Source organism: Mercenaria mercenaria, chromosome 1 (genome assembly GCF_021730395.1).
Source record: "Mercenaria mercenaria strain notata chromosome 1, MADL_Memer_1, whole genome shotgun sequence".
NCBI lineage: Eukaryota > Metazoa > Mollusca > Bivalvia > Venerida > Veneridae > Mercenaria > Mercenaria mercenaria.
In genome coordinates, this window is record NC_069361.1 from 51925770 (window position 1) to 51944118 (window position 18349).

At 34.8% G+C, this 18349-nt stretch overlaps 1 protein-coding gene across 2 annotated transcripts; it reads right to left on the minus strand.

The window, feature by feature from the left end:
* Positions 1 to 3046: 3046 nt before the first annotated feature.
* LOC123537956 (uncharacterized) lies at positions 3047 to 17338 on the minus strand. 2 transcript variants are annotated; one of them, XM_053547537.1, is made up of 4 exons: positions 16927 to 17338; positions 16417 to 16525; positions 5415 to 5560; positions 3047 to 4712 (listed from the first exon to the last, which is right to left on the minus strand). In XM_053547537.1, the coding sequence occupies exons 1-4, from the start codon at positions 16973 to 16975 to the stop codon at positions 4234 to 4236; spliced, it is 783 nt and encodes a 260-aa protein (XP_053403512.1). In that variant the 5' UTR covers positions 16976 to 17338; the 3' UTR covers positions 3047 to 4233. The 2 variants fall into 2 exon arrangements, with proteins under 2 accessions (XP_053403512.1, XP_045177857.2); XM_045321922.2 differs by lacking the exons at positions 16417 to 16525; positions 16927 to 17338 and adding exons at positions 7293 to 7401; positions 7781 to 8052.
* Positions 17339 to 18349: the final 1011 nt, after the last annotated feature.

Consider the following 18349-nt stretch of genomic DNA (forward strand, 5'->3'; position numbering starts at 1 on the left):
CAAGAGCAATAATTTGTCAGGCAGTCTAGGACTCCTAAATCGATACTTCCAGACATAACCTAGTTGTAAAATAACAATAAATGGTCATTATTTATCTGCAGGCAGATTTGCAAGCTGATAATGGTTTCGTAAATAATTAAATATTTTAAGGAGTCTTAATTCAATTTCGCCTTTGTCCTTTATCAGCTAAAGAATAATGACACAACTGTTAAGGTCAAAGTCATGTTTTGTCTTTTATAACTGTTGTCTGTTCCCAAGTGGGAATAAAGATGTTTGTACCTTTCGTGCAAACATCTTTTTGGCATTAACACACTTTGGTCGAAGAAGTTGACGTCAAGCGAAAACATTACGCAGTTTGGTTGTAGATTAGTGTCACATTTGTCTATAAGTTTGTGTTTCTTTTGCCGTAAAATTTAATTTTGCTTTCATATGCAAATCGCTCTTCACTTCCAGACATTTTTATGCCTGCCTAGGTTGAAACCATTTCTATAAATGTCAAAATATAGATTTGTGTTTATTGTTATCAAGATGGCTACAACGATTGCCTGAAAAAACTTATTTTCTTCAAGAAGCGAACCAATGCATTCAGCTGTGTAATGTTTTCTTAATTAGAATGATGCCAGTTAAGGTGAGTTGTAGGGTGTATTATTTTAAAGTCACTTAGATGTAACGTAACGTAATGTAAAACTCACTGAAATATATTAAATTCAGTTTCACATTTGTCTTTTATCAGCCAAAGAATATTCACGCAAACTTAAAGGCCAAATTCATATTTGTCTTTCATAAATGTAGTCTTCGTCCCTGTATGTATAAAGATGCTTTAAGATACAATGCTTGCATCTTTCCGGCAAACATTTTCAGACATTAACATATTTCTGTCAGGGAAGTTGAAAATAAACTTTTGTAAGTACGATTGTAAATTCAGGTCATATGTGCGATAAGTTTGTCTTTCTATTGGCGTAAAATGTTGATGTTATAATGCAAAATGCTCTACCCTTTCAGACATCTGTACCCCTGCTAGGTTGAAAACCAATAGTTTACTAATGTCAAAATATACAAATTCTCTAGAGCGGCCCTCTCTTAAGCAAAAACCTCTCTATAACAACATCATCAAAATTTCCCTTAGCTGGAATATACTATCAAATTTACCTCTCCAGAACAACAACCTCTACATAACAGTCAATATTTGTATCTCACAAAGGGTGTTGCTCTACAGAGGTTGAACTGTTGGCTTGTAATTATGTAATAGAAAGAGCATTGAAACTCGAGGGTAAACGATTTGTACGAGGGGGCGTAGCCCCCGAGTATAAATTGTTTACCCGAGAGTTTTAATGTTCTTTCTGTTTTGTATCATAGCCATCCATATATGGAAGTTGTAGGCGTTTCACATTGCCATATACAGCAGTTCAGTGAGTACAAATGTGTAAAACCCAGGTAAAATAAACCAATGCTAGAGCAGAAAATCAATAAAATACACTTCGCTGTCTACTGTTTCAGACAAGCTGACATACTTTCTTATCCAACAGTGCGGTAACTAGCGTGCGGGTATTAAATACCTGCACACTTTTAGTTACCACACCCTGTACTCAGTGTATACGAATTACCTGCACCAAATTTGTTAAGAAAAATCACCGAGCTATGATACAATGTTATAAAGACGACTATGAAGTTTGTCTGAAAAAAAGGTCCTTCATTACTCATTGGTAATTATTTTCCAATAGTGGCGCGATAATACAGTTGTGTTATATTTTTCTGGGAATGCTGCAAGTTAAAGTCAGTGCTAGACTATATTAATTATTCGCTCGTTTGTAATATAATGTAAAAGAATTTAACAGTTAGTTATGTCATACTAACAATATTCAAATACTGATATAATACATCTGTCTATTTTAAGAATATTTTACGTTTAAAAGACAGACGTCACATGCATATTTGATTAAAAACCTCGTCTGCTGAACTTGTATATGTCCAAAAAATGAGTGCAATTAAATATCGCAAATATACTTCTCATTACTCCTGTTTGCCTTTGAATGATAAATTCATTGATTAAAGAGTTTTATTCTGCTTAATTTAAAAAAATTGAGCAATAACTTTTGACGTCGATCAAGAATTTATTTCTTTTAGGATAATGTTTTCTGGCAAATTAAAATCGCACTGTCAGTGTAATTCTGCAATCCATTAGGGGATTTTGGCATAAATGTTCACCATAATGAGATGACGTGTCATGCGCAAGACCCAAGGTCAAGGTCACACTTAGAGGTAAAAGGTTATCAGGGTCTGCTTCGTGTCAGGACCATAATTCTGCCATACTTGAAGGGATTTTTAAAACAACTTGGCATAAATGTTAATCATAATGTGACAATTTGTCACGCGCAAGACCCATGCTCCTAGTTCCAAGGTCAAGGCCACACTTAGAGGTCAAAGGTTAACAGGGTCTGTTTCGTGGCCGATTCATAACTCTGCCATATATCAAGGGATTTTGAAATTACATGATATTGGCATAAATGTTTCACATAATGAGACGATGTCATACGCAGAAAAAAATCGAGATCCCTAGCTCAAAGGTCAAAGTCATTCTTAGAGGTTAAAGGTTAACATGGTCTGATTCATGTCCAGTCCAAAACTCTACCATCGGTGAAGGGGTTTTAAAATTACTTGGCATAAATGTTTTCTATAATGAGATGACGTGTCATGCGCAGGACCCAGATCCCTAGATCCAAGGTCAAGGTAACACTTAGAAGTCAAAGGTTACCATGGTCTGTTTGTCTGGTAAATTACTCTTCCATTTATCAAGGGATTTGAAAATAATTTGACACAAATGATAACCATATTGAAAAGGCGTGTCGCGCTTATGACCCGAGTCTCTTTGGTCAAGGTCAAGGTCAAATAGTGATTCATACCTAAACTATTCTGACATGTTTTGTGCAAACAACTGTAGCATTCTTGGGCACGCTTCGGGGGCATTTCTCACTAATAGTGAAAGCTCTTGTTTCTCTTATATTTTTCAAATATATATATATATATTATTTCCAATGAATTACGTTACTTCAATATTAAATTTACTTATATCAAACGAAATAAATATCAAAACCAAAATATATCGATACGAAATGACGAATGACACGTCATATATTCATCTCAATGCAATGCAATAAACTGTCATAAAATATCATTGGACAATAAACATTATCAAACGATTTAACACTCTTACGTAGATGCATAAACTTCCAAATATTTTGTATCTTATATCACACACTGACACAGTGTTAAATTTGATTTGTGGAATAATAATCCAGTTCATTCCATACTTTTCTGGCTTCGTATGTAAAAGTTCTAACAGAGTAAATAAATACAGTATGGCACTATTACTCTTTAACTGTTTGATCTAGTTCATTCAATACTTTCCTGGCTACGTATGTAAATGTACTAACAGAGTTATAAATTAATACAGTATGGCACTAGTACCCTTTGACTGTTTGATCCAGTTCATTCAATACTTTTCTGGCTACGTATGTAAAAGTTCTAACAGAGTGATAAATTAATACAGTATGGCATTTAGTCTAGTACTCTTTAACTGTTTGATCCAGTTCATTTAATACTTTCCTGGCTACGTATGTAAAAGTTCTAACAGAGTGATAAATTACAGTATGATACTAGTACTCTTCAACTGTTTGAGACAGCTCATTTTATACTTTCCTGACTACGTATGTAGAAGTTCTAACAGAGTGATAAATTAATACAGTATGGCACTAGTACTCTTCAACTGCTTGATCCAGTTCATTTAATATTTTCCTTGCTACGTATGTAAAAGTTTTAACAGAGTGATTAATTACAGTATGGCACTAGTACTCTTCAACTGTTTGAGACAGTTCATTCAATACATTTCTGGCTACGTATGTACAAATTCTAACAGAATGATCAATTAATACAGTATGACACTAGTACTCTTTAACTGTTTGATCCAGTTCATTAAATACTTTCCTGGCTACGTATGTAAAAGTTCTAACAGAGTGATACATTAATACAGTATGGCACTAGTACTCTTTAACTGTTTGATCCATTTCATTTAATATTTTCCTTGCTACGTATGTAAAAGTTTTAACAGAGTGATAAATTACAGTATGGCACTAGTACTCTTCAACTGTTTGAGACAGTTCATTCAATAATTTTCTGGCTACGCATGTAAAATTTCTAACAGAGTGATTAATTAATACAGTAAGGTACTCTAAGACTTTAACTGTTTGATTTATACAAACTTTCATACGAAGGAGGTGGTTCGGCATATTTTTGTGCAGCAACTTGTGTTGAAGTTTGTCTTAGGGCAGAATAAGTGTTCAGATTTGTTTCACCAGTTGCACTTCTTGATTGCAAATTATTTCTACTATTACCAGAGCCAGTCTGCGTGTGAAAAGAAGTATTGGTTCTTATATTCGCAATACGCGAATGTCTATTACTCTCATTCGATGTATTTGAGTAAACAAGTGTAGTCCACACATGCGGTTGACGACCCGTGCGACTTTCAAACTGCCTATTTAAACTATTTCCACTGCTTAGTTGCCGTTCTGGATCTAACGAAGAATGAGCACCTAAAGTTCTGTTTAAACGATTTCCATTGTTCAGTTGCTGCGATGGATCTAAAGAAGAATATACACCTAGATATCTGTTTAAACTATCTCCAAGTTGTCGTGATAAATCTAACGACGCATTTGCACCTGGAAGAACAGAAGACGTAAGTCAAATTGATAGGTTTGAGTTCTCAAACATCGGTTTTCAGTTTTTTAAAACCTTATTTGTTTAGAATAATACCACCTATACTACGTTATTTTTGTTCACATGTTAGTAGCTATGAACACAAAGGTAATGAAGACCCTGTGGGTAATTGAATATGAACAGACAGAATAAATCAAGAAGAAAAAGGAAATGCCACATTAAAAGGTACAGCCATCCTTGCAGAGAATGTGTACAAATGAACATAGACTGTATGCACATAACTACATTTAAAATAAATAATGAAAGTTGTGATAGTAACACGTGCGTTAAATCATACAATAAGCAGTCTGTATTTATAAAGAGAATACAATTTAAATGAGTGATTCTTGTAATACACACTGAAAAAAATGATAGTGAAAAACAAGGACGAATATCCTGCAGATAATGCCACTTTCCAGAAACGCAGCCTACCTTTAGTAAATAAGGGAGACTAATAGGTTAACGCACTGACTCTTTAGTACACAAGTAATGCGCCTTTCTATACATATCATTTTTCAGATAAATGTGTTAGTAAACGGAGTATTTACACAAGACCATTAATATGAAGAAATATTAGTTCAAGACGTTCTAAAACACCTCACGTATTTCCATAGAGGCATCTTTACTTAGAAAAGTTGTTGGGAAAGAGGACAAAATTATATAACCTTGTCTTTGACCTCCGTTAGTTGAAATTATTTGGCCTTCGGAAACTTCCTTCTTGCGAAAACAGCAAACTATTCCAACTACACAAGACAGTACAAGCATTCCAGAACCCACACCTACAAGTGTCCAAAATACTGAGCCCATTGATCTGAAATTTAAATGATTTAATCCACAAAGTATTTAAAGATATATACCAAGACAAATCTTTACTTAAATAAATTATCTTTAGATATTTATGGTAAGTGTAGGAAGTCCTCATCACAGTTGATTTGACTAAATATAAAATATAGCTTGTATGTGGAACTACATTCACAGTTAAATTACATCTAGTTATCATCGTTTATTTAAACAACTGCCAGTCTTCAGTGGCAGTTCACATTTACACGTACGTCTAGGTTGTAATTGTTGATATACAAAAATATTGTTTAAACATTGTTAAAGTTCATATTTATTTTAAATATAAAATCTGTGACTAATTATGGTATATAATTTTCTGAGACAGAAATCAAAGTCTATAGAGAAATTGTCATGTTAAATAATGAATTCCGTTTAGCTATTGAAATAGGGAGAGCGCAGATGGATTGCGGTGTCGTGATGTCGGTCTTTGGGCGAGGCATATGTTCTCAGTGACGATTTGATAAAAAAAAATCATTGTGTCTGAACTCATTTGTCTACCACCTCTGATTCATGTGGGGAAGATGGCAGTTACTTGCGTAGAACAAATTTATACTAGAAAAGAAAACAGGAACACTGGTTACGCTGTATTAACTGAAATACTGTTGAAAAACGGCGTTAAACACAAATCAAACAATAAAAAAGTAAATGAACATTACTGATTTAATAATTTTAATACATTATGTAATTCAAGAATTCGGAGTAAATAACAACTAAATCCCTTATATTCCAAATCTCGTTTTACTGCCTCGGTAGCCTACTGGTAGGGTGTCCACTTCAAGTGCGACAGGTCGTATGTTCGATCCCTGACCGCGTCATAGCAAAGACGTAGAAATGGCACTGGTAGCTTCCTCGCTTGGCATTCAGCATTAAGAGGATAGTGCTAGGACTGGTCAGCTGGTCTTAGTATAATGTGACTGTGTTGTATATCATGTCAGGGGACTACGGCGTGATATTCCAGTGAGGCAGCACTATAATGTTGGACATTGTGCTCCCTGCTACAAAATGACACGGTGACCGTCGTTTATAAATATGACTGAAAATTGTTGAAAAAGACTTTAAAAGTCACAAACACACACCTCATTTCACTGCATGACTAAAGCTACATATAGCACTTAGCGTATTTCGCGCTTCTTGAGAAACAAATACAATCTAGAACACGGAACTATTTTTTCTTATTGTTTTAGGTACTGAACTAACAAACTGCGGACCATGCAACGTAGGAAGAAATGATATATATCCGAAGGCCCAGTAATTTCCTATCTCGAAGAGTGTTTTTATCATACCGTTCAGTCACATTACTATCGGTATATAAATTTCAAGTGAAGGGTTGGAACTACAGTGGTCGAACTTCAAAGGATGATTGCCTTCTGTCAGTAGATTATTTGGGGTCAGTATGTCAAAGCTCAATTACGTTTTGACACTGTCAGTGTCATTCTGACTTAGAGACTGAAAATGGTTTCCGATCGACAATTTGGTGGTTTGGTTATAAGTCTCCATATAATTACTGTGGTCAAAAGGTAATCAAAATGAAACAAAGACTTCTTTAAAAAAAACAAATACTAGTAATTGTGTTTTGACGTATATATTTTAGAATCAGCCAGATCTCGTGTGGGATTTCTAGCCATAAGCGATTAAGGATAAGCTTGCATAACAAATACGCCATAGGTTAAGCTTATTGTTATTGTGTTATTACATATACATACTCAGCCCATGTACAGCACTGAACGGGGTACTTGTCGAAGCAGCACCCATGTTCACACCAAGGATGGAGTTCCTTTTCTTCAGAATCGGAACAGTCCCATGCTAATGCCACTAAAAGAAGTAAGTAAGTGAGTACATTTTATAACATTGTGCTATGTACAATAAAAATACACATAAGATTACTTTTAACAACACCGGCCATATTCAGCCTGTTAGTCTCTTTAATTTTGAGAAGTTTTAAACACAATTAACTCCAGACTTTCTCCAGACTTTCTTCAAATATGTTTCAGATTTGATTTGAAAGTTTGACAACAGAAAATTCGTACCGTTTTGTTGTAACTGTAAATTAGCAATAATATAGATACGATATAAACATTATAATGTATTAGATTTAGTCAGCTGTTTAAGCAGTAAGCGTGACTATAATTGTACAGTAACTAGGTCAAGTATAGCTTGTATTAATAGTATATGACGAAATATAAAATCTTACCTGAAAATAACGCTAGAATATCAGTTCCTATCAATATTTTTCTTCCCATTTGACCTGATGTCTTTTATCCAAACTGAGTGAAAATTAAACTTAAGCATTTATATCGACTTATCCGGGGTTATTCTTAAGCATACGTGAGTAAAGATATAAACAAGTAAAACGGTATGTGACATTCGCAAGTTGTAAATTACCAAATAACAAATATTGTTGAAAGTGATAACAATCTTGACTATTGAACTATTTACAAGCAAAGTTTACCTCATAGTAAAACAAATATCCCGAAATGACAGTAATAAAAGGATGAAATTAAAAATATTATTTCATGTTTCATTATATTGGGATAAATCAGATATGCTTTTATTTTTATTTAAATGAACTAAAATGAATCTACTATGTCCTTTAGTTTGTGATAGAGACATTCCAACAGAGAATGAAGTTATGTACTTAAAGGAGGTGATATCAAGGTTTTAAGAATAAATATTATCTGATATTTTTTACATGTCATGGTAGATTTATCTTATCTCCAGTTGACCATATAGTTATTACTTATTTTTGGAGATATTAACCCAACTGCTGTATACATTTGATATATTTATGGTATCTTCGTATAGATTTTATCAATCAAGTGAAAACGGTTAATCTTTCTAAATGGGCCTATTCATTTCACTTTTGTGGCGTACACCGATTCGCCGCTGGCATCCGGCTTCTCGGCACTGCCCCGGGCTACTCGGCGTACGCAGACGTGCGGCGGTCTCACGCGATAGGCTTAGTGGCAAATAATATATTTTTGCTATGTAAATTCGGATAAACAATAATTTGGAAATTTTAGGTTAATACCAGAAAAGGTAGAAACATACCTCAAGAAATATTTTGCTTACTTATTTGATACAGGACACAATAGAAAATCATAACAAATTTGATATTTATTTAAGCTTTGTAGCCGGCATATACGTCAGAGCGTGTGTTGTCTAAAAAAACGGCGAGATTTTTTTCCTGCCGCGCAGGTGACTCGCGTATTCCAGATTTAGTGAAACGAATGGCCCAATATCACGTCTATCTCGCACCAGGTATAGCATATTTAGTCAATATTATAGGCATAAATAAAGTGTAAATAGTTCGTGACGTGTGCGAGATGAGCGTTAAATTTATCTTACATGAGTATTTTATCTCATAGCTCATAGATGTGAAAAAATGCTTGAAAACGATCACTATGTTAAGGATAGTATTAAAACGGTGTCTCCTATTTGGCATCAAACTGATCGTTTCGTGGAGAGTCGGTTTTATTCAAACGTTGCTAGCTTAAATAATGTTACATGCATATATTCATATTAGCTTGACTGTTATGTTTAGTTTAGTTCAGTTTATACTAATTTATTTTAGCTCGATTGTGATGAAAGCTTTAAGCTTATTTGAACCACTCTCGAGTCCGCTTCCTGGAATAACCAGAACTGGTGTCATATAAGAAGTCATGGTCCTGACCCCAGTGGGGCTCGAACCCACAACCATCAGGTTGAGCGGCCGACACCTTAACCACTAGACCACCGCTCCCCTGTTTGGACACCATACGTTTCAAAGACGCACAACAACATGGTCACGGCTTTGTTTTATCATTTGTAGCGTAACGTTGAATTTTCGTTAAAGTAACAATTTTTATCGGGAAATATAGTAAACGGGACAAAGAAGAACTATCATAGTATTTGATTTTTATCGCATTTTACAACAACAATATATAATCAGTCTTGGTCATTAACAGCACGAGAGTCATTATGACATAGGAGTACCTGGTGGGTTTTACTGGCATAGGTAAATTCACTGGAAACTGCCAGTTGATTTCTCGTTGATGGCAAAGCCATTATTTTAGATGGAGACAAAACAACGCTTTTCATGGAATGGCACTCATTGAATGCACCGCCGTATGAATACATCTGCGGGTGTCTCTAAATTATAACCTGGTACTTATAACATGCATTAATGTTGCAGTCTGCTCAACCCGGGGCTAGAGGGCGTGAACGGTAGCTTGCATTTCCACTACCTTCCATGAACAGGTTGAAGCAAACCGAGTCTGCAAAACTTTAGTTTATGTCGTGTTGGGCGGTCTGTGGTTTTCCACATATTCTATTTTTTTTCACATCGAGTCTGTTATCTTGATTGCTTTCTATTCTTCCAAACGATCGTCTTAAACATTTATCTTATATATATATAATAACCTTAAATATACAAAAATAGTATAAAATAAATAGAAAAATAACATGATACAAAATAAAATACGTTTGTTTGTTCCAGATGATGCTATTGTAGATTGCGTGAAATGATGTATAATTACTGCTGCGCGAAGGGAGCGTTACTATCAAGAGACAAGAAAGAATCCGATGCAAATTCATATATCAACAAATGCTTCTCAGATTCTGGATTAACCAGCTGCAGCTGCATGGCTTCGAGCGACGGAACGCATTCATTTTGTTACTTTAAATAAGGAATACAGAGCTCTGGACTGATTATAGAACTTTCGTGGTATATCTAGAATGTTTCTTGTTAACCCTTATCCTGCCGGACACGACTGTAACTGCCTTTGGGCCTAGTGCAGATCATGATCAGCCTGCACATCCATGCAGTCAGATCATGATCTGCACTGTCCGCCTTTCAGTCAGTATCTTTCTGGTATTCACCTCCTTTACCAGTAAATGGTTCTGTCCAAATTGAAAGATAGAAATGTTCATTATAAAAATTTAGCATTGTAAGGTTTAATTTATACTATAAAATGTAAAACCGTGACAAAATATATCTTCTGTTATAGAAAGAAGGTCAGTACTTCGGCCAAAAATGTGCTTCCGTGGTATGGTTAGTAAAACTATCCTTGCACTTATTCCAAATTTTGCGCGTTATGGTGTAGAGAAGATGCTTCTAATGTATCTATAGTCTGCATGGAATGTGATACTTTTTATGTTTGTATATAACTACTGCAAATTTGCGTCTTTTTGGGGGTAGCAGACAGTAACTATCTGAAATTTCACTAAAAACTCTTCAACCACCTATTTTCGTTCTATTTTGTCGTTTATAGAAAGTATTTGTAGTTAGTGATCTGTTGAATATGACGTTTTAAATGCAAAATAATCACGAAAGTTAAAAGTAAAATGTTTTGAATATTTTTGGATTGATGGACCTATTTCCTTTCATTTTCTGGAATGTCAGAAAATGTACAAAATGCTTCCTTTTGGCACTTGTTCATAACGGAATGGATCATATGTCACGATCCAAGTAAAATGTAATTAAAACATTTATACTGCAGAAAATTCGCAAACTTTAGCCCTGTGAGTATATAGGGGTTGGCATGAATGGAACGTCTATACGTGTGTTTTTGTAGAAATGTGAAAATTCCTGATGATAGAATAATACAATCTAACACATTTTGAAGTATTCCTCAGGTATTTGAGTTAAACAAACTTTCATACGAAGGCGGCGGTTCGGCATATTTTTGTGCATCAATTTGACGTGTAGAAGATTGTCGTTGAGCTGAATCAGAGTTTAAACTTGTTTCAACAGTTGCACTTCTTGTATGCAAATTATTTCGACTGTTTCCAGAGCTTGTCTGCATATGAAAAGAAGTACTGTTTCTTATATTCGCAACGCGCGGATCTCTATTACTGTGATTCGATGTATTTGTTCGAATATTTGTAGTCCGGGTATACCCCTGACGGTTCTGATGACTTTCAAAATTTCTATTTATATGATTTCCACTGTTAATTTGCCGTGATGAATCTATCGAAGAAGGCACACATGACATTGTGTTTAAACGATTTCCATTGTTGAGATGCCGTGATGGATCTAACGACGAATTCGCACCTGGAAGAACAAATATACATCAGTAATATTAGGCACTTCTAGTCTATTTCAATGAAGAGTTTTACATCGGATAAAGGACGTATTTACCTCTGTAAGGGGACATCTCTATATAGTTTTGTTTTTGGTTGGGCTTAACGTCGCATCAACATACTGTTAGGTCATATGGTGACTTTTCAGCTTATATTGTGGAGGAAGACTCCAGGTGTGCCTTTGTGCAATATTTCATCACGGGCGGGCACCTGGGTAAAACCACCGACCTTCTGAAAGTCCAGATGAGGCTCGAACCCCACCCTCAAAATATTCCAGTGATGTTATATTGTGTAAGAGTAACATTATTGCCACAACTTTATTCTTTTACTACACTACATATGAGACTTACAAATGTTCCATCAATATCAAAATCTTTGTACCATTTATCTCCTACCTCAATTAAAATTATCATTTCGTTCCGTAAGACGATGTTTGACGGTACGGCGTTGGGCGAAGCCATATTCGGCGGAGCGCCATAATGACGTTTGGGGGGATGACTTTTGTCGGGTTGACGTTCGGCGGGCAACATTTGTAGGGGCGACATTACGCGAGGCGACGTTTGGTGGGTGCGGTGCGAGATATCGGCGTTCAGACGGGCGAACATTTTTGGGGCAAAATTCATTTTTAAATCTGTATATTTCTATGTTTGTAAATCAAAACTTCTGGTAAGTTAGTTAACATTTCGAGGAAGTAAGGCACATTTTTTTTATTTTGTAAGTGCAAATTTCGGGTAAGTAGTTGAGAAACATCCGGCATACGACATCCAAGTCAGCATCGGGATAGGCTAGAAATGCCTGATGGTATGTCTAAGTTCTTAAACATCGGTTTTCATTTTCTTATTAATAAATATCTTATTCCAAACGTTTTCTATTTCTTGGTTTGTCGGTGACCATGAAAATGTGGTATTAGAAGCCCTATGGCTATTTGAATTTGAGCAAATGAAAAGAAAACACGAGAAAAGTCAAACAAAATGCCATACTGTGAAATCATTTAATTTCGTGGGCACGAAATTTCGTGGTTTTGGTCAGAACGGCAATTTCGTGGGGATATGAATTCGTGGATTTCAACTTTTGAACATAAGATGAATGGGGATTTTACTTGTTCGTTGGGATTAAATTTCGTGGATTGACTCAACCACGAAATCCACGAAAATTAGTCCCCCACGAATATTAATGATTTCACAGTATTTAAACAGCACAGCCATCCTTACTGCGTTCCAAATGAGACCATGTATACAATTATGCACATAAGGTTTACACATATCACAAATAAATAATGAAAATGATAACAAAAATATGTGCGAAAAATCATATATTAAGCAGATTATACCTAACAAGAGGGTCATGATGACCCTGGATCGCTCACCTAAGTAATATGAGCTACATGTTTCAAATGTCAAACTAATGCTAAAATATTAAGAAAGTAGTTTCGTAGATAACATTCATGGTCACTGAAAGTCAGTTTTAAGATCGGTATGCAAAACTGTACATGTCATCCAAATTTCAATGCTGTATCTTGAAAAACAATAAAGTAGGTCAGTAGGTCACATTCATGGTCACTGAAATTCAGTCTTAAGATCAGTCTGCAAAACTGTACATGCCATCCAAATTTCAAGGCTGTATCTTAAAAAAAACAAGAAAGTAGGTCAGTAGGTCACATTCCTCCTGACCCAGATTCGTACTTGACCTAAAGATCATCAAGGTTAACATTCTGGCCAAGTTTCATGCCAAGACAGTCATAAATATGCCTCTAGATTGTTAAGAAACTTTTTCTTTGATTTGACTTAGTGACCTAGTTTTTGACCCCACCTGTCCAAGATTTAAACTTGAACTACAGATAATCACGGTGAACATTCTGATAAAGTTTCATTAAGATATGGTCATAAATGTGGCCTTTATAGTGTCAAATAGCTTTTCATTTGATTTGACCTGGTGACTTAGTTTTTGATCCCACATAACCCAGATTCGAACTTATCCTAAAGATCATCAAGATTAACATTCTGACCAAGTTTCGTGAAGATACATCATAACTGTGGCCTCTAGAGTGTTAACAAATTTTTCCTTTGATTTGACCTGGTGACATAGTTTTCAACTCAACCTGATCCAGAATTAAACTGGATTTAAAATCATCAAGATTTACCTTCTGACTAAATTTCATAGAAAATTGTCATAAATGTGGCCTCTACAGTGTAAACAAGCTTTTCCTTTGATTTGACCCTATGACCTAGTTTTTGACTCTACCTAACCCAGATTTAAACGTAACCGAAAGATTATCAAGACTGACATTCTGACCAAGTTTCATTAAGATAAGGTCATAAATTTGGCCTCTAGAGTATTAACTAGCTTTTCCTTTGATTTGACCTGGTGACCTAGTTATTGACCCCACATGACCCAGAATCAAATTTTACCTTAAGATCATAAAGATTAACAAAGTTTGTGACAAAGTTTCATGAAAATACAGTCTTTACGGCGGCCTCTAGTGTGTTAACAAACTTTTCGTTTGATTTGACCTGGTGATCTAGTTTTTGACTCCACCTAATCCAAATTTGAACTTGACCTAAAGATTATTAAGATTAAAATTCTGACCAAGTTTCATAGAGAAATTATCATAGATGTGGCCTCTAGTGTGTTAACAAGCTTTTTCTGTGATTTGACCTGGTAACCTGGTGACTCCAGATGACCCAATATCAAATTCGTCCAAGATTTTATTGAGAGTAACATTTTGACCAAATTTTATTAAGATTAGCCAAATATTGTGACCTATAGTGTGTTAACAGTCAAAGTGTTCACGACGCACAACGGCGGACGACGGACACAGGGCGATCACAAAAGCTCACCTTGAGCACCTCGTGCTCAGGTATGCTAAAAGAGGATACAATTTAAATCAGTAACTTTTTAATACAAATTGAAAGAAAAAGATTTAACGCAGTCTCCCCAAACCTTATGTAAATATTTTCTGTTGGTTTTCTGTTGGGTTTAACTTCCCACCTGCACCGTTATAAGTCATACGGCGAGTTTCCAGCTCTGATGGTAGAGGAAGACCCCAGGTGCCCCTCGGAGCATATTATAAGGAGCGAGTACCTGGGTAGAACCACCGACCTTCCGTAAGAAAGCCGGATGGCTTACCCACATGAAGAATTCAACGCCTTGAGTGAGGCTTGAACCCACATCGGTGAGGAGCAAAAGATTTGAAGTCAGCAACCACTAATCCACGGAGGCCCCCTGATGTAAATATATCAAATTAGTAAATAAGAGAGAAATTAGAGGCTGATTGTTAGGCTAGCATGCGCCTTGCTACGCTTAGCATTTTTATTTAAATGTGTACGTTACTGAGGCAACTGGAGATTTAACACAGGACGCTTAATATTAAAACGTATTAGTGCAAACATTCTAAAAAAACTCTCGTTTTTCTAAAGATGAAGGTTTACTTGAAAATGTTGGTGGGAAAGAAGACAAAATGATATTACCTTGTCTTTGACCTCCATTAGTTGATATTATTTGGCCTTCAAAACCTCTCTTTCTGCGAATGCGGCATATCATGCCAACTACCAAAGACAGAACAAGTATTCCTGAACCAAATCCTGCAAATGTCCAAAACACCGAGCCCATAGATCTGAAATATAAATGATGTTTATGCACCAAGTCTTTAAAGATATATCCCAACCTAAATCTTTCACTTAAAATAATTACCTTAACGGTGTGTAGACATTCCTCATCAAATGCAGTTCATTTGACAAAATATACAAGGTATCTTTGTATATGGAGCTAAATTCAAAGTTAAATGACATCTAGTTACCGTCGTTTGTTTAAACAACTGTCAGTTTTTAATGGCAGTTCACATTTACACGTATGTGTACGTTTACACGTAGTATTATTCTTTGCTCATATTTATTTCCAAATATAAAATCTGATGTAAGAGACTAATTATGGTACATATTTTTTTTCTGAAACAGATAGCAAAGTCTATAAAGAAAGTATCTTGTTTAATTAATGATTAGTAATGCTTTAAAGGTACATGTATATTAGACCAAAAGTTCATATTTGAAAACACGAAAATTATTACGCAAAAGTTAAACTTTATGTAAACATAAAATCAACATGTTTATATGTATTAACAGTACCATGCATTAGGTTTAAAACAGTACACACTAAATAGATTTACATGTATAGCGAAACACAGTAAGAGTATAAGACTTAGTACTAAGTATGCAGTACCTCTCACAAACTAGGCGTTTTTTAACAATGGACTGTTACTGCGAGACATATCATAAATGTAGTTTTATATTTAGAACTAATTTTAAAAACATTTCATGAGAACTTTGTACATTTGAAGCAAATATGTAAAGATAAAATATCTTGTGAAAAATGGCCATTGGATATGTTTAATAATTTCAGAGTACAGAATAAATAACAAGTAAATCCCTCCTATTAACTGCATGACTAAAGCTTTGACTTCATATTACGCGCTTCACGAGCATTTTAGCATAATAAATAAATACAGACTACTTTTTTATTTTGCTCGGTACTGAATTAAACAAACGGCGAACCATGCAATTTATGGGAAAAAACGAATGAAGACGGTCCCATGATTTATTGAAATACAGTTTCTATCTCGAAGATTATTTGGTCATATCATGCATACCGTTCGGTCAATATATCTATCGGTAAAATAACTGCAAGTTAAGGATTGAAACTACAGTGGTCGAACTATAAAGGTTTTTTTAACATCATATTCGCTGTGTTATTTATACATTAAAAAGTACATACTCAGCCCATGTACAACACTCAACGGGGTGCTTGTCGATGCAGCACCCATGTTCACACCAAGGATGGAGTTTCTTTTCTTCATCATCAGAACAATTCCATGCTAATGTCACTAGAAAAAGTAAGTAAATGAGTAAGTAAGTGAGTGATTTTTATAACAGTGACATTGTATTCTGTACAATAAAAATACATCTTTTCACAACACAAGTCACATTTAGCCTATAAGTCACTTAACTTTTGAGAATTGTCAAACAAAATAAAATCAATGCTCCAGACTTTTCGTCAAAAATGTTTTAAGTTTGATTTGACACTTCGGTAACAGGCTAAAATTCGTACCGTTTTGTAGTAACTTTAAATCAGCAATACTATGAATACAAGGTAAATAAACCATCCAAAATAGTTAGCTATTTCAGTAGTAAGAGTGACTAATCGTACAATAACTAGTTCAAGTATAGCGCATAGCTTGTATCTTTCATACATTTGTACATATGTTGAGGAAATATTAAATCTTACCTGAAAATAACGCTAGTATATCAGTTCCTAGCAAAACTTTTCTTTCCATTTGACCTGAACTAAAACTTTCTTTTTCAAAATTGACTGAAATTCAAATTTAGATATTTACATCGCTGCTTTATCCGGTTTTTTTTTCTTAACCATGCGTGCGTAACGATATAAACAAGATGTGACACTTGCAAGTTGTAAATTACCAAATAACAAATATTTTGACCATTGAACTATTTGACAAGCAAAGTTCCATATAGTAACATGAGTATCCCGAAATGACAGTGGTAAAAGAATGAAATTTCAAGTTTTATTTTCTATCGAGATAAATCTGTAATTCATGTATTTTAATAAGCTAAAAAAATCAACTCCGTCCTTTGGTTTACGACCGAGATCGAGATTTTGTCCATAAAGGAGGTTATACATGTATCTAGGTTTTATGAGTAAAAATTATCCGATATTCTTTACATGTTATAATTTATGTTGTATGGTAGATTTATTTTATCACCATTTTACCATTTACTTTAACTCATTACTTACTATCGGAGATATTAATCCAAATGCTGTAGACATGTGATATATCTATGATAACAAGGGTCTTCGTATAGGTTTTATCAATCAAGTGAAAACGGCTGATCTTTTTAATGGGCCATTTGTTTCATTTTTGTGCTGTACGCCGATTCGCCGCTGGCAACCGGCTATGTGTTACTTTGGCGTCCTGGCACTGTCCTGGGCTACTCCGCCTATAGATACGTGCACCGGTTTTTTTAGATAGGCTAATTGTTTTGCGATATAAACTGGAATAAATATTGTTTTGGAAATTTCAGGATAATACAACAAAAGGTAGAAACATATGTATGATTCCTCATTAAATATTTTTCTTACTTCTTTAAAACAGAAAATCATAACAAAATTAATTGTTTTAATATCTTAAGCTCAAACGGCCGGAACGTCTTTCCTTTGTCCCAATATCACGGCTATCTGCCACAGTGACTAGGTATGACATAGTTAGTTAACATTATAGGCATAAATAAAGTGTAAAAAGATATAAAGAAAAAGTAAAATAGAAATGTTATTGACTTGGGCGAGATAAGCGATAACTTTATCTCACACGAGTATTTCATTCGAAATACACTACCACATAGCTCATAGGTGTGAAAGAAATATACAAGTCGAAAGATTTCCTGCGGCCAGAAGTTATACCAGGCTAAAAAGTTACTTATGAGTGAATATCGTACTTGTTCTTTTATCATACCATTACGCTTTACATAGGAAAAATAACTCCATTCTACATGTTGTACAAGTAGACCTATGAAATATATATTTCTTAATTCTGAAAGTTATTGTTCTGAGCAAAAATAACTATATTTCCCTTTCATGTATGGCATAACTTTTAGCTCAACAGGCCACATTCCTTGACTATTGAAATACTTTA